At 41.1% G+C, this 23402-nt stretch overlaps 1 protein-coding gene, 1 long non-coding RNA gene and 1 pseudogene across 4 annotated transcripts in view; 1 reads left to right on the forward strand and 2 right to left on the reverse strand.

Moving 5' to 3' along the window:
• ACOXL (acyl-CoA oxidase like) overlaps positions 1-22128 on the forward strand; it is a 347270-nt gene extending 325142 nt beyond the window's left edge. For all 3 annotated transcript variants that reach the window (XM_049095680.1, XM_049095681.1, XM_025453977.3), the window contains one exon: positions 21248-22128. In XM_049095680.1, the coding sequence (XP_048951637.1) occupies positions 21248-21448 (201 nt within the window). In that variant the 3' untranslated portion in view covers positions 21449-22128. The remainder of the gene's footprint in view (positions 1-21247) is intronic.
• Positions 2381-2458, reverse strand: LOC112665155 (U4 spliceosomal RNA; annotated as a pseudogene).
• Positions 14584-21358, reverse strand: LOC112664420 (uncharacterized). The gene is made up of 2 exons (XR_003139702.3): positions 21222-21358; positions 14584-15189 (listed from the first exon to the last, which is right to left on the reverse strand). It is a non-coding gene; the product is annotated as an uncharacterized LOC112664420 (long non-coding RNA).
• Positions 22129-23402: the final 1274 nt, after the last annotated feature.

Raw genomic sequence — 23402 nt, forward strand, 5'->3', positions numbered from 1 at the left:
TTTTCTCTAAAATGTCTGGGCCAATTTGCAGTGCCTAACAGGAGTGGACTTGTGAAAGGGTGGATCAGAGACAGGGACGATTGATATTACTGAAACTGATCTAGATGCTTTCACATGAGAACTCTTCAAAGTTACTGATTCTTTCTTTCTTTAGGTGCATCTAATGTGCTGGTTAATTCATCCCCTAAATTTTTAATTCTGTTTGTTAGGATTTTCATCTTTAAAAATATTTTTTTTTGTTTTCTGTTTTATATCATCTATATGACTTTTTAGTTTATTATCCCCTAAAGATATATTCAATTTTGTCTTTGATTTCTCTATGCATTGAAGCATATTTTATAGTCTATAGCTAATAATCCCAATATCTTAAGACTTTACCAGGCTATTTCTTTGTCTATAATTTTCGCTATGTGTATTGTTATCTTTAATATGTGCTGGTCATTGTTATTGAAAAATGATTTGTGAGATTTATATGAAGGCCAAATTGAAGTCACCTTTTTCCCCTTTTAAGGCATCTGAAGGTCTCTCTTTATGACCCAATTTAAACCAAACTCAAGACTTATGACTTCCTATAAGACTCAAATAATTCAAAGAAGAAGAGTAATTCCTTCACTCTTCCCTTAGGTTATAACTGTTCGGCATCCAGCTTATTGTAGCAAGGGTCTCTATTAAAATTCTTGCCTAGTGCTGGCCCTGGTTTTGACTATCATCACCCCTACTGCCACCCCAGCCACTCTAAGGCTGTCAAAGTAAAAATAAAAATTGCTGGACATGGCAAATGCCTTCAGGGTAAATGCAATTTTCTTGTTTATTTCCTTTGGTTCCTACTTTCCCATAATTTTTGCCATTATTATTTTGTCAGATCATTGGTACTTTGAAAAGGATTCCTATATTTTCTCTAAGAATTTTGCTTGTTTTCAGCAGAACAATTGGGGCAGGGGGGAATCTAGCTCTCTAGTATCAGAAACAGAAAGTTCCTTCAATATTTTACCACTTGACCCCACAATAGCCCTTTACATCATTTTCATTATCCTTACACATAGATGAGAAAATGGAAACCCAAAGTAACTTGCCCAAAGTAACACAGCTAGTAAAAACCTGTATTTCTCTGACTCTAAACATTTTCATTTATTTTATTTGGATAAAAATCAGCATTAGCTATCAATAACAAGTACACCCAGTGTTCAATTCTTGGTTTCTAATACCATTTTCCAATAAAAGGAAGCAGAGTCCTTGGAGAAATGGTTGATTCTAGCACAGGGGCAATGAATACATAAGATGAGCCTGGAGCATCTTTCAGTGCTAGAAAGTGAGAAAGTGCTTCAAATGGAAACAAAAACAAAATACCCCACAATTGGGTTATGCCCAATTGGAAAGAGATAACCAAAAGAGCTCCTAATGACCAATGCTGGAATAATTTGAGCAACAAAATAAATAACATAGCATTGGTTTGTAAACCAAAGTTATAAAAGAATTAAACAAAAGTCCATAATGATATAAATAAACGATTAAGCAATAAACATAAACAAATGTAAACATACATGGGGTAAAAGAGACCAGTCTTTCTTACTAATGTATGTAGATTCTTCCCCCTTCCCTGGAGTGTGGGTTGGACTCAATGATTTTCTTTTATTTTAAAGAACAGAGCATTGAAAGGAAAAGTTACTTTACAGTGGAGCAATCTGTAAAGATCCTACCTTAACCAAGTGTGTGGAGTGAATATCACTAATAATAAATTGTGTTGATGACATGTACTTGTGATATAGTATGGTGAGAAAAGCACTTCCCTCTTCCCCCAAATCCATAACCCCAATCCAATCCTGAGGGGGAAAAAGGTCAGGCTGTACCCATGCCCAAGATTCTAGCTGAATTTAGAAACCAGAACTCCTAATCCCAAATGGAGGTGGATTAAGCATCATCCCACTTGTCTGCATGGAGTGCTACAAAAATCTGAGTTCAAAAGCTTCACAGAGGCCTGTCTGATGTCCCAGAGTGAGTTAAATCCATCCACATATTGCAAAGGCTGCACAAGTGCCCCGTTGTCCAACAGGCAGCCCACAGAAGAGGCGGTTGGGCTGAGGTTTGTTTTCTTTTTAAACTCAAGCCAATCCCCTCCAGCCCTTCATAGTATGATAACTAGCTCCTTTTTTTGGGGGGGGGGGGGACTGGAATTTAGCTGTTGACAGAGCTCATCCACATGCATTATCCTGTGTAATCCTCACAAGCACCCTTTAATGTGAATAGCTGTTAATCCACTTTAGGATTGGAAGTCTCAGGCTGACTTGCTGCTGATTTAAGGCATGGTAGATGTGAGGCTTGTGGACTCTAGTACCTTGATGTTCTCATGTTCCCAGGCCTGAAGTGTAGGATGAGTCAGCTCTACCTTTTTCCCCTCAATTAGCAATAATCGCGCCTCGGATAAACCTCATTGGCTACGATACTGCCACTGCGCAAAGCTCCCCTCAAAGTAGGTAGCTCAGAGACCATCCTGTGGCAGAGCCCCCAGGCCTCCATTGTAACAAGGCCCCTAAGTAAAATATTTCCCTTCCCTTTTCATTAGGTACTTTTGCAAGGGTATGCATAGAACACTTGGGCAATTGTGTACTTTGTTCTTGGAAAATGTAGTGCCCAGGCCATTAGTCTTGCTTCATTCTTCATTAATCTAGACGTTTGTATTTATTTTGCTTCAGGTAATTATCAGCATTAGGGAGTAACAATCAGCCAAGTCTCATCTTAAGAAGGCAAGCCTTTCAAAATAGTCTTAACGGTTAATAATTGTGTGTCGCCATTAAAACTAACTTCATTTTGCTAAAAAAAAAAAAAAAATCAGCTTCTTAAAATTATGTATTTTATTGCAAATGGCCTTAAGTCCTCTACTTTTTATGCCAGCCCTTAAAGTAAATTTCCATATTAGATAGAGTAGCCTCATTTTTCTCCTTGGAGTATTTGTTCCCTGAACTCCTGGGCACAACTGTCCTGTTTTGTCAGTGCCCACCAGCACTGGAACAGTGAGTCTTGGTGTCATATAAAGAAGAAGCAAGTATGTAGACATGTGGTCAGCTCACGCCAAGAAATCAACACAGGAGGAAGCTTTAAAGTTTATGTGTGTTGAGAGAACCACAGCCCAGCTGTGGGTTGCAGATCAAAAAAGACCCTATTCAGTGTGGTGAAAATAATACTTAGCAAAATGTTTAATCAGGTTCTATTTCCTGCCCCAAACCCAAATAATGGAACCACGTGAGAAAGCATATTATAAAGGATCTGCAGGGAGGTCAGGGAGGACCACATAACCCAGCCCAGAGGTAAGGAAGGCCACTCTTTGCACCTTCCAGAGGCTATGGGAGATTGCCTATAAGAGTAACAATGTTAAAAAATCAAAAATTCATTCAAGAAGAGAGAAAATAAATACTGATCATGACCATGTCCAAGCAATCTTGACACCCCCCCTCCAGCCCCAATATTCGATCATATTATACCCAAACATTGCCTTAATGTCCTATTTGAGTCCTGTCCTATTGAGAAACCTGTCAGTTTCTGCTTAACTGCACAGCTTCTGCTGGAGCAACAGATGCCTGGCACTGTGTCCCCCCTGAATCGTTCTTCCATGCCTTTAAGACTGTTTTCATTTTGGAGTGTCCACTAGATGTGCTAGGGTGAAGCCCAGATGCGCCAGGACAAGTCCCCTCCAATACCTTTGCCAGCAAATGGACATAGGAACAGACACAGCCTCTAGTAGCCTTGGTGTGCTGCATTGAGAGGAACCATCCTTCCTCTCCCTGAGGGAGAACTGCTCTTGGGGAGTCTATTGATAGCAAATGACCCCTTAGGCTGTATCTGCTCAAGTCTATAACAACCACTAAGGTTTGGGTTTTAGTTTCAGTTTAGCCAATCAAATGGTTGAATCATCAAGAGGGAAAAACATTCAAGCCTGTGGATTGATGGGTCATTCAAGTAGTTTAGATGTACCATGTTGATTTCAGTGACTCATTGATTTAGTCTTAGGAAAAGTGGCTTGGAGTAAGAATGTGCAGAAGTGTGGCAGACACCAGATCCCAAAAGCCAAGACACTACTTGGCTCCTTCAAATTTAGAAGATGGATCACACTCATTTGGTATTTTGAACTAAATGTAGAGTATAAACTAAGTCAAAAGGCTTGAGGTAGAAGAAACAAAACAGGAAGAAAATTTAGGGAGGAATTCCAAGCTGAAAAGATGGGATTGGGATGTTGTCCCTTCTCTTCAGATCTCAAATTCCAGAACATGTACATCAGACCTGTACCTGTGAGGCTTAGAAACAGAATACATGCCCTTTACTTCCTACAAGTGCTACCGCAGGGCTGCTTTCCATGCTGCCTCTGTTAAAGGTCCCTTTCTAATGGGCACTCAGATTTCCTATTCTTTTGCTTCCCTTTAGCCAAACCACGTGGATCAAGGCAGCTTAAGAGATGCTCAGATGCCAGAGTCAAATGTAACGTGAACTGGGTTTTTAGGCACAGGATGTTAAAAACACACTTGGACCGGGAAAGGGAGGTTGAGTTTCTCAGTTCAAGCTTGGCCTCATTTACTACAAAGACTCTTGCTTTTCTTCGTAAGAATTTGAGAAGGAATCTGTGGTTCCTTCACCCGCCGCTGTCCTACCCATGCAGTAAGGCCTATCTGACTTGGCTATAAGCAAGTGACAAGGTTGTGACATTTGGCTGTGTCCTTTAGGCTGAGTGGAGAAGATAATGTGGAGTGTAACCCCAAGAACCCATTCTATTAGGGTGGAGGGGGACCTCTCCTATTTGGTGGCTTTGGTCAAGAAGCTGGGGTACTGGGGATCCCTGGGTGGCTCAGAAGTTTAGCATCTGCCTTCAACCCAAGGCATGATCCTAGGGTCCCAGGATCGAGTCCCACATGGGGCTCCCTGCATGGAGCCTGCTTCTCCCTCTGCCTGTGCCTCTGCACCCCCTCTCTGTCTGTCTGTCTCTCTCGTGAATAAATAAATAAAATTAAAAAAAAAAAGAAAGCTGGGGTATTATGAAATTATAGTACAATGGAGTGGTCATACAGGGAATGCAACTGAATCAAATTTTAAAGCCTTCAATAGATTTGAAAATATCCCCAGAACTATTTTTAACTTCCTTTCACTTCTGTAGGACCCTCTGGTTCACCTTCTGGAGACAGTAGGAACCAACTAGAATATGGATGCATCCTGGTCCACCTTCTTTTTCAAAACCCAGAGAACTCAGAGAAGAAAAATAGCAATACCAACAGAATGCCACTAAGAAAGTGGGAAATCTCTTTTCCCTTCCCCCTCCCTCTAACCCCGGCCAAGTCTGTTTTTCAGCCACATAAAATATATTGTTGAACCTATGAGTGCAAGCCACTCAACTAAGGTTAAGAAAATATAAGTGGGATTTAGATTTCTTCAGTTTGGCCAGGGACCCTGAGGTCACCACTCCTGCCATCCTGGTTTCTGTATGGCAACCACCTGGTCAACCTCATGCTTTGCCCCACAGTAAAGCTTTGTGTATTTGGAGTATGCACTGGGATCATTCCATTTCCTTCATTCAAGGATAACATGTTAGAATCACAGGAAAGAGAATTTGTTTTGCTGAGCTCCAGCCTCTGAGTTTTTCTGGACCCTGCATTATCCTAGGTTCCTTGGGGTGATCTTTGTAATGCTTGGTAACTGGAGCATCCTCCACAAAAGTCTCTGGGTTCATCACCTTACCTCAGGATGCACAGCAACGATTTCCCACTGGTGAAGTTGTTCCTAAGAGTAGCTGTGTTACATCAAAAAGACCTTTCAGGAGATGGAATTTAGCTGTCTAAGGAGACTAGGGCAGACCCTGTTGCAGTTGAGGACAAGGTGGGTTTTATATGATTCCATAATAATAAAATTTAAATGAATTGCTGAACTTAAAACAGGATTGGTCCTTACTATATCCATTTTGGTAGAAATTAATATTCCAGCTAGAAATGAATTTTTTTTACAAAATAAAATGTGTTTGTAGTTGCTTTTCTTTTTTCTGAGGCTGTCACCTTTTCCCTTTGATTTTAAAGGCTAGATACTACTGTGGCCTTCTCTACTTCTGGGGAACTTAAAGCACTTGGTACTTAATAACTGTACAAAGACAGCAAGTCAGGGTGGCCCCATTTTAAAGCACATACAATGGACAGGACTCACTTGTGAGATCCCATAGGTCTGTAGGAAACCAAGACTCTTGTATGCCTCTTCCCTGGATAGCTGGTCATTCACATCACAGAACTACCAGGCATTCATTCTGTAACCAAACTGGCTATTGCTTAGACAATGTAAGAAAAATACCCAACTCAAGTATATGACTTTTTTGCAGGGTCTTTTGAGATACAGGTGAGCTATTTCTCAATCTGGATAATATTACATGAGTATGTTCATTTTGTGATAATTTAGCAAGCTAGAACATGCTCATTCCTTGTATCTCTGCATGTACATTATGCTCCAACCAAAAAGAATAAAAAGAAGAAAGAATCTTCCCTTATGCTTATGTAAAACATTTTATTAAACTTAATCTGAAATTTATGCTGACTATGGTGGGGGGAGGGTAATTTTTATTTTGAGAGAATCCTAGATCCACATGCACTCGTAGGAAATAATATGAAGAGATCCAATGCCCTTTTACCTAGTTTCCCCCAATGGTATCAGCTGCAGAACCATATTATAATATCACACCAGGATTTTGACATGGATGCAGTAAATACACAGAGCTTTTTCATCACTACAGAGGTTCCTCCTGTGGCTATTTTATAGGCCCACCCTCTTTCCTTCCTTGCCTCCCTTGTAATCCTTAGCAAACATTAATCTGTTCTCCATTTCTATAACTTTGTCATTCTGAGATGTTGTGTAAATGGGATCACATAATATGCTACGTTTTGGGACTGGATTTTTCCACCCAGCATAATTTCCTAGAAATCTATCCAAGTTGTTGCATGTGCCAGTGGTTTCTTTTTATTGGCAAAGTAGTACTCCATGGAGTGAATGCAGCACAATTTGTTAAGCCATTCACTTTTTAAAAGATATCTGGTTTTCTTCCAGTCTATTAGGAATAAAGCTGTTATAAACATTCATGTGTAGGTTTTGATGAGAATACAGGTTTTAATTTCTCTAGAAATTAATTTAATTTTTTAAATTAATTACATTTAATTTCTCTAGAGTAAATACCCAAGACTGAGTTTGCTGGGTCAAATAATGGTGGGTACATGTTGATTTTCTTAAAAGAAATTGGCAAAAATGTTTTTCAAAGTGCCTGTAACATTTAACATTCCCACCAGCGATATAGGAGTGGTTCAGTTTCTTCATGTCCTTACCAGCATTTGGTGGTTCACTATTTTCTATTTTAGCTGCTCTGAAAGGTATGCAGTAATATTTAATTGTGGTTTTAAATTGCATTTCCCTAATGGATGATGACTTCTTTTCATGTGTTTTTGCGCCATTTGTATATCCTCCTTGTTGAAATGTCTGCTCTGGCATCTTTTCTTTTGCCCATGTTCTAATTAGGTTGTTTGAGATTTTTTTTAACTGTTGAGTTTTTAGAGTTCTTCATATATTCTAGATACTGGTCCTTTTTCAGATACATAGTTTGTAAATATTTCCAGTTGGCTTGTCCTTCCATCTTATTAACATGGCCTTTTCCCAGAATAGACGTTCTTAGTTTTGGTGAAATCTAGTTTATCAGTTTCCCTTTTGTATTTTTGGTGCCATGTCTCAGAACTTTTCACCTATCCCTAGATCCTAGAAACTTTATTCTATAGGCTTTTTCCAAAGGTGGTTTTTTTTTCTTTTTTTTTTTTTTTCTTTTTTTTTTTTTACTTCTACGCTTTACATTTCAGTCTATGAAGGTAGTAGAAGGTAGAAGACTGAGGTTGAGATCCATTTTTTTGGTAAAAAATGTCCAATTGCTCCAGGAATAGTTTATTGAAAGGTTACCTTTCCTCCACTGAATTGCTTTAAAATCTTTATCTAGAATAAGTTTGGTGTATTTGTAAATGGTATTGCATTATTTGATTTTAAGTGTCCACAGGGTGTCCATCACTATTATACTGAAACACAATTGATTTTTTATATATTAATCTTATATCCTATAATCTTGCTTAATTCACTTATTAATTCTAGGAGTTCTTGCAAATTTCTTCATTTTAAGATTTATTTATTTATTTGAGAGAGGGAGAGAGCACAAATGGGAGGGGCAGAAAGAGACAGAAAGAGAATCTCAAGCAGACTCTGTGCTGAGCATGGGTTTTGATGTCATGATCTTAAGATCATGACCTTAGCTGAAACCAAGAGTTGGATGCTTAACCAACAGGTGCCCACCTTGGACCTTTCTACATAGACAAGCATGGCATCTGAAAATTGGGACAGTATTTTACTATATATAGGATTCTGAGATGAGGGTTCTTTTCTTTCAGTACCTGCAAGCATTTTTGGCTTCCATGGTTTATAATGAAAATCCATTTTTATCCAAATTGCTTTTTTCTCTGATAAGTAAAGTGTGCTGTTTATCTCTCTTTTCAAGATTTTTTGGAGGGGTGAGTCTTTAGTTTTCAAAAGTTTATCTATGATGTGCCATGTGTGGATTCCTTTGGGTTTATCCTGGGTGAAGTTTGCTCAGCATTTTGAATTTGTTGGTTTGTGTTTTTTGACCAAAATAGGGTTTTTTGGTCATTTCATCAAGTTCTTTTTAATCCTGCCCTCTTTTCCTTCTCCTTCTAGAACTCTGATGATACTCGTTAGATCTTTTGTTATAATCACACAGGTCCCTGAACCTGTTCTTTTTCTTTTCAGTCTATTTTCTCTCCATTGTTCAGAGTTAGTAATTTCTATTGTTCTATTTTCCAATTTACCAGTTCTTTCCTCTGTTTCCCACAATCTGCTGTTGAGGCTATCCACTGAGCTTTTATGTTGGTTATTGTATTTTTCAGTCTTCACAGTTCTTTTTTTTTTTTTATGTTTCCTATTTCTTTGCTGAGATTTTCTTTTTTTTTTTCATTTGTTTCAAGTGTAGTCATAACTGCTTGTTGAAGCATTTTTATGAGGACTGCTTTAAAATCTTTGTTTGATAATTCTAGCATTTTGGTCATCTCGGTGTTGGCACCTATTGATTGTATTTTTCTTCAGTTTGATTTCTGATTGAAACCTAAACGTTTGGGGTATTAAATTATGAAACTTTGGATTTTGTTTAAGCCTTATGTTTTTGATCCAATGCTCCAGTGAAAGGAAAAGGAGCATACCACCTCATTACTACCCTATAGAGACAGAAGTCAATTCTCCATTCAACCTTTGCTGATCCAAGAGATGCTACTCGTTCCTGGTGAATGAAGACAGAAGTTGCCAATTCGGCCTCCACTGATACCTTCCTGATGGTGAGGGGTAGGAGAATTTCGTTGCTGCTCCCCATGTGGGGTCCATTAACACTGGTAGTGTCTTTGCTATCACCATGTGATGGTTAGGTCTTTCCTCTTACTAGACCTCCTCTGCAGCACTCCATCCAGAAGGGGAAGGACTGCATCTCTACTGCCAGGTAATGGTGGAAGCCCAGGTTCCCCATATGGTCTCCACTGACATGATGGCAGACACTTCATTTACAACCTGGTAAAAGGACTGGAAGACTAAACTCACTAGTCAGCCCTGAGAGACACAGGTGGTGTGGAACCATGGGTTTTCTGTGGTGTTTGGCTGGAGGAGGGTGGTTATTGTTTAAAATTCTGTCTTGCTTGGCTGCCCATTTTGATTGGAGAGATCATCTGTTCATGTTCCTGGATTGCCAGATTCTTTAGCTCTGACTATGGGATATATGAGGTAAAAATAAAACCCAGGGAATTCACCACTGTGTCATTCCCCAACTGCCAGTGTCCCTAAAGAGTCTGTTTTCTTCTCCTCATCTTTCAGAGTCTTCTTATGTTTGTTATATATCTAATGTCCAGGGTTTTCCATTGTGTTTAGTGGGAGAATAGGGAAAGGTGTATCCATCCTCCTGGAAGTGAGCTTTCACTAATTTTTGAGAAGAAAAAATGGTATCTGATAGAATGCTTTCTGGAGAGCTTCCTGGGTTCATTTGAACTCAGATTGGTGGTCTCCCTGGATCTTCCATTTGTTGAGTCCTTTTTCACTTGAACCCTCCCCAGTCCTTCTGTTCTCATGTTGAGGAGTCTGCTTGCAACTGTTCCATCCAGTGACAATGCTTGATTTTATCTAGAGGATCCTTTCCAGTCCTTGCTGGATTGAGAAACAATCCTGATGTCTATAAGCCCAAGCAAGGAATTTTCCCTAGGAAAAGAGTTAAACTATCTGGCAAAATGAGGAAAATAAAAGATACTGAGTTTTTCATAATGAAAAATAACTTTTCATTAAAAATGTTATTATGTTCTTCCTGCTTTTTACCATTTAAATAAAAGTGATCATGGCCCATTTTTTTGATATCCTTACTTGACACACACCCAAAAATGTTTCAATTACATGTTGGTTCTCCCCATATTGCCTTTTTCCTTTCCTTTTCTCTTAATTTTTAAAAAATTGAGGTCTACTTTACATACATTGAAGAAAACAAATCTTGGTGAGTTGAGTGAGTTTTGGCAATTCCCATGGTAGGTTTTATACTGTATACCCCATCACTGAAGAAATTTCCCTCATCCCTGTTTCTTTTGATCCCTCTCCTTCATCCCTGGGGTTCTGACTTTGTCACCACTCTAGAGCTTCAGAGGAATGGAAACAGATAGACTCTACTTTTGGTCATTATGATGTCTGTGATATGTTCAGTAGTTCATTCTTTCCTTTTTTTTTTTTTTCCTAAGTGGTATTTCATTGTAGTCACCTCTCCCAACCCCTTCTCCTTCCCAAATGTTGATCTCTCTAGGTCTCTGCTATATCAATCTTGAGGAATTGACCTTGTTACTTCCAATAGACCTCAGTTGCATCATTCCATGAGTATTGCAGTACATTGTCTTATTTATATGCATTGTGGGAAGAAAAAAATAACTGAAGACTTTAAGACTTTTAATTTTTTTCTTGCATTACAGAAGTTTGTGCTAAAAAATTATTTATTCTCCTGTTGATGGACATTTATGATATCATGGACCAGGGTTACTATAAATAAAATTGTCAGGATCATTTTTATACAAGGTTTTTTTTTGACATATGTTTTCATTTCTTTTGGTAAATACTTAGAAGTAGGATTAAAGGGTGGTATGGTAGACATTTATTTAACTGCCTAAGAAACTACCATAAACAGTTCTCTAAAAGTGGTTGTATTAGGCGCCTAGATGGCTCAGTCAGTTAAGTGTCTGTCTTCAACTTGGGTTGTGATCCCAGGGTCCTGGGATAGAGTCCCACACAGAGCTCTATGCTCAGTGGGGAGTCTGCTCTCCTTCTGCCCCTCCTCCTGCTTGTGCTCTCTCTCTCTCTCTCTCTCTCTCTCTCTCGCTCATGCTCTCTCTCTCAAATAAATAAATAAAATCTTTTTTTTAAAGTGGTCATATCATTTTTTAAAGATTTATTTATTTATTTTAGGAAAGAAGAGCTTGTGTGTACTTGTGGGGGGAGGGGCAGAGGGAGAAAGAATCTCAAGGTGACTCCATGCTGAGTGTGGAGCCTGATAATGGGGCTTACCTCCAACCCTGAGATCAAGACCTGAGCTGAAATCAAGAGTCAGATGCTTAACTGACTGAGCCACCCAGATGCCCCAATTGTATCATTTTACATCTCCACTTGCAATATATGAGGATCCCATTGTTCTATCTTCACCAACATTTGGTGTTTTCAGCCTTTAAAATTTTATCTATTCTAGAGGGTGCATAATAATATCCCATTGTGTATTAATTTTCATTTCCCTGATATTTAATGGTGTTGGGCATTCTTTCAAGTTTCTTACTGGTTATTCCTAGGTCTTAGTCTTTTGCCCATTTTTAAATTGTGTACTATTATTGGTGTTTTAAATATTGAGTTATAAGACTTATACATCCTATATACAGGTACTTGGATTTTCCCCACCCAGTCTGTTGCCTATACATTTCTTTTCTTTTCTTTTCTTTTCTTTCTTTTCTTTTCTTTTCTTTTCTTTCTTTTCTTTTCTTTTCTTTTCTTTTCTTTCTTTTCTTTTTTTTCTTTTCTTTTCTTTCCTTTCCTTTCCTTTTCTTTTCTTTCCTTTCCTTTCCTTTTCTTTTTTTTAAGATTTTATTTATTTATTTGAAATAGAGAGCAAGAGCATGAGTTGGGGGTGGGGCAGGAGAGGGAGAAGCAGACTCCCCACTGAGAAGGGAGCCTGGTGGGGCTTGATCCCAGGACCCCAAGGTCATGACCTGAGCCAAAGGCAGATGCTTAACTGACTAAGCCACCCAAGTGCCCCTTCATTTTCTAAATAGCATCTTTCAAGAAGCTGAAGGTTTTAAAAGTTTGATGAAAAAAATTATCAACTTAAATTTTTTTGTTAGTGTCTTTGGGCCTTGTCTAAGAAATCTTTGCCTAACCCAAGGTTGCAAAGATATTCTCTCTTGCTTTCTTCTAGAAGCTGTGTGGTTTTTACTTTTACATTTCGACCTATATCCTATCTCAAATAAATTTCTGAGTACAGTAAGAGGTAGGGGTTGAGGTTCATTTATATAGTTATCATTTGTTAAACAGATCATCTTTTATCCATGGAAATAGTTTATTTCTGTATTAAGAAATTTGACCATGTAGGTGTGGGTCTATTTCTGGGCTCTCTATCCTATTCCACTAATGTATTTGTCTCCTATTTTGCTAATTCTATCTTGATTATTATATTAAATTTTATACCAGAAAATTTAAGGCCTCCTGATCTTTTATCCCTTTTCAAAATTGTTTTTATTATTCTGAAAACTATGTATTTCCATACATATTTTAGAATTTGCTTGTGAGTTTCATAGGTTGAAAAAAGGGGCCGCTGGTATTTTGATTGTGATTGCATTAAATCTATCAGTTTGGGGAGAATTGATATTTTAATAATCCATGAACATAGTATATATCTTCATTTATTTAATTCCTTCTAGCAGTGTTTTGTAATTTTCAGTAATAGAGTTCTTGAACGTTTCATTACATTTAGCACAAAGTGTTTTTTAATTTTTTAAAGCTATTGCAAATAATACACAATTAATTTTCTATATGTATGTTCCATGTTTAGTACACACACAATTAATTTTATATATGTATGTTCCATGTTTAGTACACACACATAAGCTCACTAACCCACCATATAGTTCAAGTATTTTATTTGTAGATTCCCTGAGATTTTCTAAGTACTCGATCATGACATATAAGAATAAAAAAGTTTACTTCTTTGTTTCAATCTGTATCTTTTATTAAGATTCCGCCAAGAGTCCAGTTGAGCAGAAGCTGCTTTAATTAGACTAAGGTCAGTGTGCCTAGCCCAAGCTCCACCCCCACTCCCATAGTGCCTTTGTCCTGTCAGCAGTTGACCTGGGAGGATATTAGACTACAGCCTGGGATATCTTTGAATCTTCACTGAGTTCAACTTCTGGTTGTTACTATGGGAGCAAAGTTCTCTTAAATCTTTCTACATCCTAACTAGAAGTCCTTCCAAATTACTTTTGAAATTCTTTGGGTCCATGAAATTCAAAATTCCAGAACTGACTGCCACAGAATTTCTCCATAATAATTTAGACTCTTACTGTACATTTAGTTCTGGCAGTTTGTGGGGCTTCTGCTTCTCGAAAAAAATTTTGGACTGAAAATTATTCCCTCTTGAATATGCTCACATTTCTTTAGGTTTGGATTTACAAGGTTGAACTATTAGTTGATTAAAAAACCGCATTCTTTTGTATGAAAAGGTGTGAACCTAATAGTGAAGCTTTATTTATAACCACCTAATTTAATATTCTTTCTAGTTTCATGTAAATGTCTTTGTAGAAAATGCTACCAAGAGCGGCATTGTGGTTACTTTAATTCCATTGCCAATACTTTTATATGGTTTCCTGTATTCTAAAGGGAAAGCTAGATGTACTTTTCTTCTTTTAAAACTTTTCCTCTTATGAATCAGTACCAGTATGAATAAATGTCAGAAGTTCTTATTAAGTGGTTAAAGTTGATGTCTCTGTCTCAGCATCCGTGTTTTAGGTAATGATGATTAAGCAGACTTCATAATGGAAAATGCCAGAGTTATAAAGAAATTGTTCTTCTTACTAACTAAAGAACACATGATAATAATAATGTTTGTAAATACTCACTTTGTGCCAAACTCACTTAATCCTTACATTTTAATGATAAGAAAGGTATCGTGGTTTGGAAGTCAGAACCCCAGGGTTCCAAGTCCTACTCCTTTACTGAAATAGGCATTGTCATTAATATTTAGGAAATAATAGGATCGTGCACACTCTGGTTGAAAAACATTGCAATAGGAAGGACATTTTGGAGGTTAATTTGTCTCTCCTCAAAATGAACTCTTTGGTTAGGCAAAATGAGGTGTTTTGGTTTTGGTTGGTAAGGAAGGCAGTTTTTCTATTCTGACATTTCAGATTATACTAAATATTTTTATTAGCTGAAGAAATAATCAAATAAAATATAATTTATATTGATTTAGAGAAAATATGAAGCTAGAGTCCTGATTATTTAATAGAACCACAGAATTTCATTTCTTGCTAATGGAACTTGGTTGTAGAGAAAGCCATGAAAATGTACATGTTCTTGGGATCAGAAAGCCAAATCAAATAAGGTCTGGCTGCCTTGAGATGCAAGTGGTCAGTACAAGAGTAGAGTTCCCCTTTCCAGTGGTTATGTAAATCAAGACAGCTCAAATCATAACACATCGTGTGCTTTTATGCCCCCATGTGAGTGTTTCAAGTATGTTTTTCTTTATCTTTACCACTAGCCAAGCATTTGGAGCTAAGGTGGCAGATTACCTGATACAGACCTACCATCCTGACCCTTTGTCTTCAGGGGTTGGTGACTCTTTAGGAAAGGTGAACAAATGGGAAAGAAGTAAGGTCACAGCCTCTGAGAATTCAGTGAGTTTGAAAGTCTATAGTAGCTGAAGATTGAATTCCTTGATTGTGGTAATTTTCACTGACCATTATTTGACAGTCAAAAGTTGCTCTTCTGAAGGGATTTGAATTGTGTTTGGTGACTTAAGGTATGGACAGAGGAAGAGGGAAGGCCTGAAGACTTGTCCAGCAGAGTTCATCCAACTTCCTGAAGAAGAACCTGCAGAGCAAGACAGAAAATCTGTTGTTTCTCAAATACCCTTGTACCTGAGCCTCACTGGCCTAAGCTTAGTTTCTGAAGACTGGGAGTCTTATCTTTCTCAGGAAGAGCATCCAGATCATCAGGCTGGCCCTTTTGCATCATGGCAGCTGGCCCTGAAGCCAACATCCCCAGCGACTCCCTCTAGTGGCAAGATCCTAGAGGCCCCCAGGGCTGCCCATGGCGCCTAGTCCTCTTGGGGAATGTGAGCTAGTGTGGCTGGCCAGACCACACTCAGCACATATGGAACATCAATTCTGACTTAGGAAGAACATCAGAGGTCAAAAATTTGGACAGGGATAGAAGCATTCCCTCATTGAAACACCTTGTACCCTCCAGGGATAGAAACATTAGAGGAAGGGGGAAAGATGGAGGAAGAATAGGTAGATGGGGCTGTGAAAGCAGAAGGCTCTGGGTTAAAACCCTGGTTGTACCAGTTATGAGGTATGTGATTTGGAGCAAAGTTAAATGACATGTCCATGTTCTTTCAGCTAACACAGGAACTATTTCACGAAGGCTATACTTGGTAGGTAATCTATATCCAAGAACAGAAGGCTTGAAAGAGGCCTAATTAAGTTAGAGTGTGTCAAGTAAAGAAGAATGGCAAATGTGGTGATTCAGTTAATAATAAAGATCGTCAGGTGGAAAACAAGATAAATTTGGTTGGCCCATGGTGAAGGGGCAGACTGTTCTTGGGCTGTAGGTAAGGAAACTAGTTGTCGGAACAGAAGAAATCAAATACTGTTAAAGGATTCAAGTTCACAATCAATAATTTTACTTTAACCTGAGAAGTAAGTGGAAGTGATTCTGGGCTTTTTGGAAGAAAATTATCAGATCAAAACAATACTCAAGTAAGGTAATCTTGTGAGGTAAGACTCTAAAGAACTTGGTGAGGGTCTGAATCAGGGGGCTACAGAACACACATGTGCACACATATACAATCATTATACAATCATTATAAAAGGTTTCAGACCTATAAAAGGGACCAAATCATACAATAAGAAACATCTTTGTACCTATTCCCTAGTTTGTCATTTTCAGGCTGCCATCACATCACAAGTGGAGCCCACCTACTAGCTGATGAAAGGCATATGTGTTGATGTATACCTTCTCTAAGAAGGATCTGTTTAAATCTATTTTGAACAAGAAACACCATAGGCATCCTAGAATAAAAAGAGAAATCCATTTGGATAGATGTGGCAAGTCATGTGTCCATGTGTGTGGCTAGATTTCCATATACTGTCACACTCAGTCTCCAAGTCTCTGTGTAAAGGGACAGATGCACATTGAAACTTAGTGAATATGAGTTTCTTGGAAGCCTTTAAAGGCCCTAATGATGGTATTTGGGCGATAAAGAATCAACGACTTTCTTTTGCTGCCTTTTGCAACTTACAGGGTAGCCTTCACATAACTACCTCATTCCATCCTCCCAACCAATTCTGAGGTCAGACCTCTAACCGACACTTTATAAGTAGACAGACTCCAGGCCTTGGAGACAAACCCCTGTTGGCCATCCTTGTTTAAGAAATCTCTGGGAGCAGGGAAATGCTACAGTCCCATGAAAGAAAGTGATAGAAATGTGCCAGTCCGTTCCATCACACCAAATGACTCTGGTTAGGTCTAGCTGGGCCCCATCTGTTTCCCCTCTTCTTTTTTTTTTTTTTAAGATGTTATTTATTTATTCATGATAGACACAGAGAGAGAGGGAGGGAGGCAGAGACACAGGAGGAGGGAGAAGCAGGCTCCATGCAGGGAGCCTGACATGGGACTCAATCCCAGGACTCCAGGATCACGCCCTGGGCGCTTAAACCACTGAGCCACCCAGGCTGCCCTGTTTCCCCTCTTCTAATGGTGCAGGAGAACCTAAACATTTACAAGACTTGGAATCCCCAGTTGCAAATATTTTCTGCCTTTTCCCCCCATCCTTGACACTTTGATGTTACTGAGTATTTTTGTTGGAATCTAAAGCCCCTTGAAGAGATGATAAAGGCATGGCAGATGGTTACAAGGCAAGTCCTGGTGATTTGCTTTCTAAACCAGATTAGGAAAGCAGAGTGGGTGGTGGTCTACAGTGGGACTTCCAGCCTGCTATTCAAATTCTTTCTCAGAAAAAAAAAAAAAATTCTTTCTCAGATACCTCACTGACTAAACAGTCATTTGGCTTTATAAACTGTTTCTACAACTGAAATTCTCCTTCAGTTAAGCCAATCAGTGAGTTACACCTCACTGTTAACTGCTTTAATTGTGTAATTATAGAATTTGGCCTCAGATAATTAAGAGGGTAGAAGTATAGCTGAAGATGATCCACCCCACTGCTAGTGAATGGTATTTGAATTTTAAAAGGAAGATACCTGTTTTAGTTACCTTCTCCACATGGCCCTGGGCAACATCCAGTGAGCTAGACCTGCACAGCAAGTGATCTCAGGGTCCTAGGAAGCAAGAGTGGGCATTGCGAAGCTTCTTGAGACCTAATCTCTGGAATTCACACAGTGTCACTTTCTCTACATTATATTGGTCAAGACAAGCCACAAGGCAGCCCAGGTTCAAGGGATGGAGAAAAAGACTCATCACAATGCCCAAGCAAGAAAAGGGCTAATTGAGGGACATTTCAAGTTGGGGTAAGAGATATGACACAGAGAATACCAGAAGGTCCCCTGTGCTGGGAACAGAGGTGGGAGATGTGGGAAGAGTCAAGAAAAACTTCTGCACAGGGTCATAGGAATAGCTGGGGCGTGGCGGCAAGTTCACTGGACACCTCACACCTGGAGCATCTGTATTATAATTAATACCAACATGAGAAAAAAACAGGTTTTTTTTTGTTCAGAGTGCCATAAAGCTTAGATACTGCCCATTCTAAACCATCCTAGTCTCCCAACTGGAATAAGAAAATTGCTAAGACTTTCAAAGGGGGAAGAAAAAGAGAGAACCTACTGCAACTAGGTGGGGGTAGGAAGCCAAATTGATGTTATAAATCTCCTCCTGAAAATCCATATGTTACCCTGTCCACCTACTGTCCCTCAAGTGTTGAATGCTTCCACTTTCTTCCGAGTAATTATTCTCAAATTTCACTCCCTGGATAGTTCAGTGGATCCAATGTTCTTATTATTTTAGAGCAATACTGCCAATGCTTTAGGTCTATCCTTGAAAATTTTTCTTAAGAATTTACAACTTTGTTCATGCTCTTTTATTTTTAAGGGCACCTATTCATTGGTGTTTCCTCAAAAGCTGGTGAGTTTTCTTTGTACTGAGATGGGTGGGCTTGGGATGCTTCATCTAGCACAGTAGGGTCACATACTGGCAGAATGGGGTATGGGTGGGGGAGCAAGGGGGAGGTTACAACATGTGCTATTTTTGTGCTTGTATTATGGGGGTGTATGTTTGGTAATAAAGCTAAACTTTAATACTACAGGCATACCTTGTTTTATTGTGTTTCATAAATAGTGCAGTTTTTACAAATTGAAGATTTGTGACAACCCAGTACTAAGCAGATCTATCAACGCCATTGTTTCAACAGCGTTTTTTCACTTTATGTCTCTGTGTCACATTTGGGTAATTCTTGAAATATTTGAAGCTTTTTATTATTTTATTATTTATTATTATAATGTTTGTTATGGTGATCTGTGATCAGTGAGTATGACTAGCTGGAAGCTCAGATGATGGTTAGCATTTTTTAGCAACAATATTTCTTAATCAATATATGTTGTTTTGAGACATAATGCTATTGCACACTTAACATACTACACTATGGTGTAAACATAATTTTTGTATGCACTGGGAATCCAAGAAATTCATTTGACTTGCTTTACTGCAATATTTGCTTCGTAGCCATGGTCTGGAACTGAGCCTGCAGTATCTCTGAGGTATGCCTGTACTTTGCTTAGTCCTATGGGGCTCCCTGATAATAAAAAAATATATATTGTATACATAATAATAAATGTTATAGTAACTACCTAAGTTTACTTTGTATTAAGATGTATTTATAAAAAGCCTTTAATATTTTTCGATATCGGGCAGCCCAGGTGGCTCAGCGGTTTAGTGCCGCCTTCAGCCCAGGACCTGATCCTAGAGACCGGGGATCAAGTCCCACATCAGGTTCCCTGCATGGAGCTTGCTTCTCCCTCTGCCTGTGACTCTGCCTCTCTCTCTCTCTCTCTCTCTCATGAATAAATTTATAAAATCTTTAAAAAAAAATTCTTCAATATCTCCTTAATAGAGGAGGCCTGGGGCCACAGTGTGTATTACTAAACCTCCCAAGCCCAGCAAAATCTGTACCATAGAATAGGACTCCAGCCATTGGATCCTTTTTAAAAAATCTATTTTATTCTTATTTTTAAAGTTGTAAAAATGTTGAACAGAAATCTGCCTCCTGCAATTTCTGTCTCTGAGTACTTGTTCTGTGTTTGAACAGACCAAACTCATACTCTCTTCCACTTAACACTCATTCAGATAATTGAATCTCCACCATTGTTGAATGTATGACAAAAACTGGTTGAGTCTCATGATGCAAACCTAAAGGGAAAGTTATCTTGAATAATGAAATTACAATATGTAGAAGGTTTAAGGACTTATACACCATCTCATGGTTTTGAAGTATGTGGTTAAAGACCTTAAGAGTTGACAGATTAGTCAGGGATTTGTCAAGAGTATTAATTACAAACTTTGAAATCTTGGTCAGTGAAAGTTCATCACAGTGCATCTTGCAAATATGATCAAAGTCTTTTCACTACTGATTTTATGATGCTTAACCAGTGTGTAAAGAATGAAGGTTTTCATTAGAAATGACTGATGTAATAGAGCACATTTAAAGGAAGTTGTATTGTTAGACTATTTCCCTTACCCTACCCCAACCTCTGTTTTGGGGACCCCTCCCCTCATTGTCTCTAAACACCTAAAATGGCATTTGGGGCTCCTTTAAGGGAACTGTGCTCTTTACAAGTGTTAGTATAGCTTAGTGATGACCACCACTGTGAGGGCAGCAAAGGTGGGGCTGTTGTTAAGTGATGTTTTTCAAACCATAAAAATGAACCATGAAAACTGGGGACTAACTGTGATTTGGTGAGTGAAAGAAATTTATGGCTGGCTGAAAACTTGAAAATGGAGGGGTAAAGTATGCAGCTGGTTATGGGAAAGGAAAGCAGTCCCTCTGCCTTGTCCTTCCTTGTTGAGTTTTAGAAAAAAAAAATCTATTATTTTGATAGCTTTATTTCCACTACCACCACCCCTCCCCCCACACACCAGAATAAAAAAAAAAAATGCACTGGCACTTAAACCATGGACAATGAAATTAAAATACACCCAATGCAGCTCCCCCCAAATCACTAGCTTCCGTTTTCCCCTCCCTTCTGCTGAGATGTCTTATCTATGCCTTCCAGAATACATGAGGGTATCTTCCGGGTTCCTTGGTGTTCTCCTTAACTGCAGGTTGATTTCCTGCATCAGCCAGGTGGAAGGTGCAGAGATGCCAATGCTTGGTGTCAGTATCCCCAGTCCCACCTCCCGCGCATTTCAGGAACCATGGCCTGCTGCCAGGCAGGGGTGAGAAAGTGCTAGTCTGGGGAAAACTGGGGCATGTCTCCACTAGTTCACCTGTCTCATGCTCTTCCTGTTCAGTTGCCTCTGCACGCCAGAGGGTGGCACCCCAGGCACTCCAGAGGTGGAGAGGAGGGCTATGATGGGGACTGGAGCGGTGGGGTGGGCAGGGCAGACAAGGGGACCAGTGATAAATTCTCAGACCTTGGTCTTGAGATTCCCATATAATTTTTGGAGCCTGCCCCCAACCCTGTTTGAAGGGAGCCGGCTTCCGCCAGACAGGTGGCACAGGTTTAGGAATTTCTATGATAAGGTATTGTGAAGGTTATTCATGACCAACGGCCTCTACCCTCCTGGGTCCCAGAAAATCCAAAGGGAAACAAGTTTCCCCTGTACCTGTAGGGTGGGTGGGGAGTGGGCGCAAAGCCTACGCACGCCACGGTGCAAATGAGCCAACATCTGACCTGTCACTTTGCGTTGTGTTTTTCAGTTGCTGGATCTGTGCGACTCGGTGAAGGATGATGCCCTGAGGGTGATCTCTGCCTTTAACATTCCAGACACCTCCCTCCACGCCCCAATCGCAGGCATCACCAATGCGAAGGCCGCCTGGGCCTTCTACCCTGCACCGCTGCAACCCGAGCCCAGAGAAGGGGCGCGCTCTCAGCGGCGCAAGCTGGAAGCCAAGTTATAGCGGGCGTGGTGCGAAGGGTGGTGCTCGCTCGCAGCTGCCACGACACTAGCTTTTATGACGCCTGGAACTAGGGCCAAGGCTGGCCTGGCATGCGCTGGGTCCCGGCTCTCGGGGCTCTCGGGGATTTGGGTCGCAGAGCAGGGTTCCCACAAAGGCTTGAGAGGTGCGCGTTGGGCTGTTGGGACAGGAAACCAAGCGGCAGCCCCGGAACATGCGGCTTTATCAGATAACCGTGCCGGAGCGGCAGTCACCTCTCCCAGTGTCAGTCCCTAGACGCTGGCTCCTCTGCGAACGCGCCTACACCCGGGTGCCACCAAAGGTCTCCTGCTGTCAGCGGTGACTCAGATTTACAGTGATTTTGGGAAACGGATTGATGCAGCGTAAAAAAAAAAAAAAAAAAAAGTCAAACACTCGTGGGCAAAGTTTCAGTTCAGCAAGTGATGCTTTTCCAGTGAATCAGACCCTCTTGGGGTCTTAGAGGAGACGCACGGACCGGGAAAGCGGAGTGAGCGCCCGGAGGTTTGCTCTCGGCAGAGCGCAAACTCCGGCTCATCCTCCCAGGCAGGCGGCTTCCGGACCGTAAGGCGACGCGCGGAAAATACTTTTACCATGTGAAATTGTAATCTGTTCTTTAGAGGAGCATAGATACAAAGTTTAATAAAGGCATTAACGGATGGAAAGGCGCTGCAGCTGCTTGCCGAGGATGGGGGGACGGGCTGGGGCAGTACACCGCAATAAGGTGATTTCGGAACTAGGGGAGACCACACTGGCAGCCTGTAGTCCGGGCAAGGGCTGCAGATTCCCTGTCCCGTCTCTCGGATCCCCCCTGCCCCACTTGATTCTTGCTCCTTCCTCAGCCCCAGCCGTCCTCGTCACTCCCTCTCCACATCTCGTGGGGCAGAGGCAGGCGTGAGCACAGCTCTGCTCGTGTCCGCGAGGGGACAGCCAGGACCGGAGCAGAGACCTAACGCCCACCTACCTGCCCCTCCCCCACTGTCCCTTCTCTGGACGGTGGCCCAGTTTCCAGAGGACCTCCAGACCGGGTAGGAGAGGGCGGGCAGAGCTGGAGGTCGCCCGGCGCGGGGAGGTCCGCCAAATCTCCCCAGCACGGTCGGGGCTGCGGGAGGAGCAGACTCCGAGCCGACCTCTCCCATGCGCCCCAAAATAAGAGTGTTTAACGGGTTGCTTTCCCTGTCGCCTTTGTTTTTTAAAGTGTTCACAGGGTCGCTAAAGCAGACGACGCGGGGGCGGCGGAGCTGATAGGACCAGATGACAACCACAAGGGCTCTCTTCTGCGTGGTTCTTTTCCTGTCCCTGTCTGCATCGCCCAACCCCACGGAGAGCTCGGAGCACCCGGGCGGGTTTCTGGCTCCCAGCGGGTGCAGTTCTGTTGTCTCCCCCCTCCCCGCCCCGGGGCGATACGCAGGGCGGCTGAGGCTTAAGAGTTTGTCCGCCGGCGGCCGCCACCTGAGGTCCAGGGCAGCAGCTCCAAACCACGGTCAGGGTGGACATCTGGGCTCTGCGCCCACTTCGCCGCGTGCACGCCCTTGTCCTTTCCCTCCTGCAACGAAATTCCGGGGCAGAACCGGGCGTGCGTTCTTGAGTCCCTCCGACGACCCCTGGCCACCTGCGCTTGGCTCAGGACTCTTCAGAGACGCGCTGAGAAGAGTTTAACCAGGGGCTGTGCAGTCTTCTCGACGTTCCTGACCTGCTTATGCAGCGTAGGACACCGAGCGAGGTGGCCAGCAGCGGGACAACGCCTCGCTGATCTGCTCCTCTGAACTGAGGTCCCTTCCTTCTTGGTTCGGGGCGGGGGGACGTTAGGGGATCCTTAAACTCGGTTTCTTTATGCCATCTAACTAACCAGGTCTCCCCGCGGCAGGATGTTCCATCTCCCATCATCGCCCTTGCCCCCCTACCCCCCCCCCCCCGGCCGCGGCTGTCCGCTAGCCCC

This window comes from Canis lupus, chromosome 17 (assembly GCF_003254725.2).
Source record: "Canis lupus dingo isolate Sandy chromosome 17, ASM325472v2, whole genome shotgun sequence".
Lineage (NCBI taxonomy): Eukaryota > Metazoa > Chordata > Mammalia > Carnivora > Canidae > Canis > Canis lupus.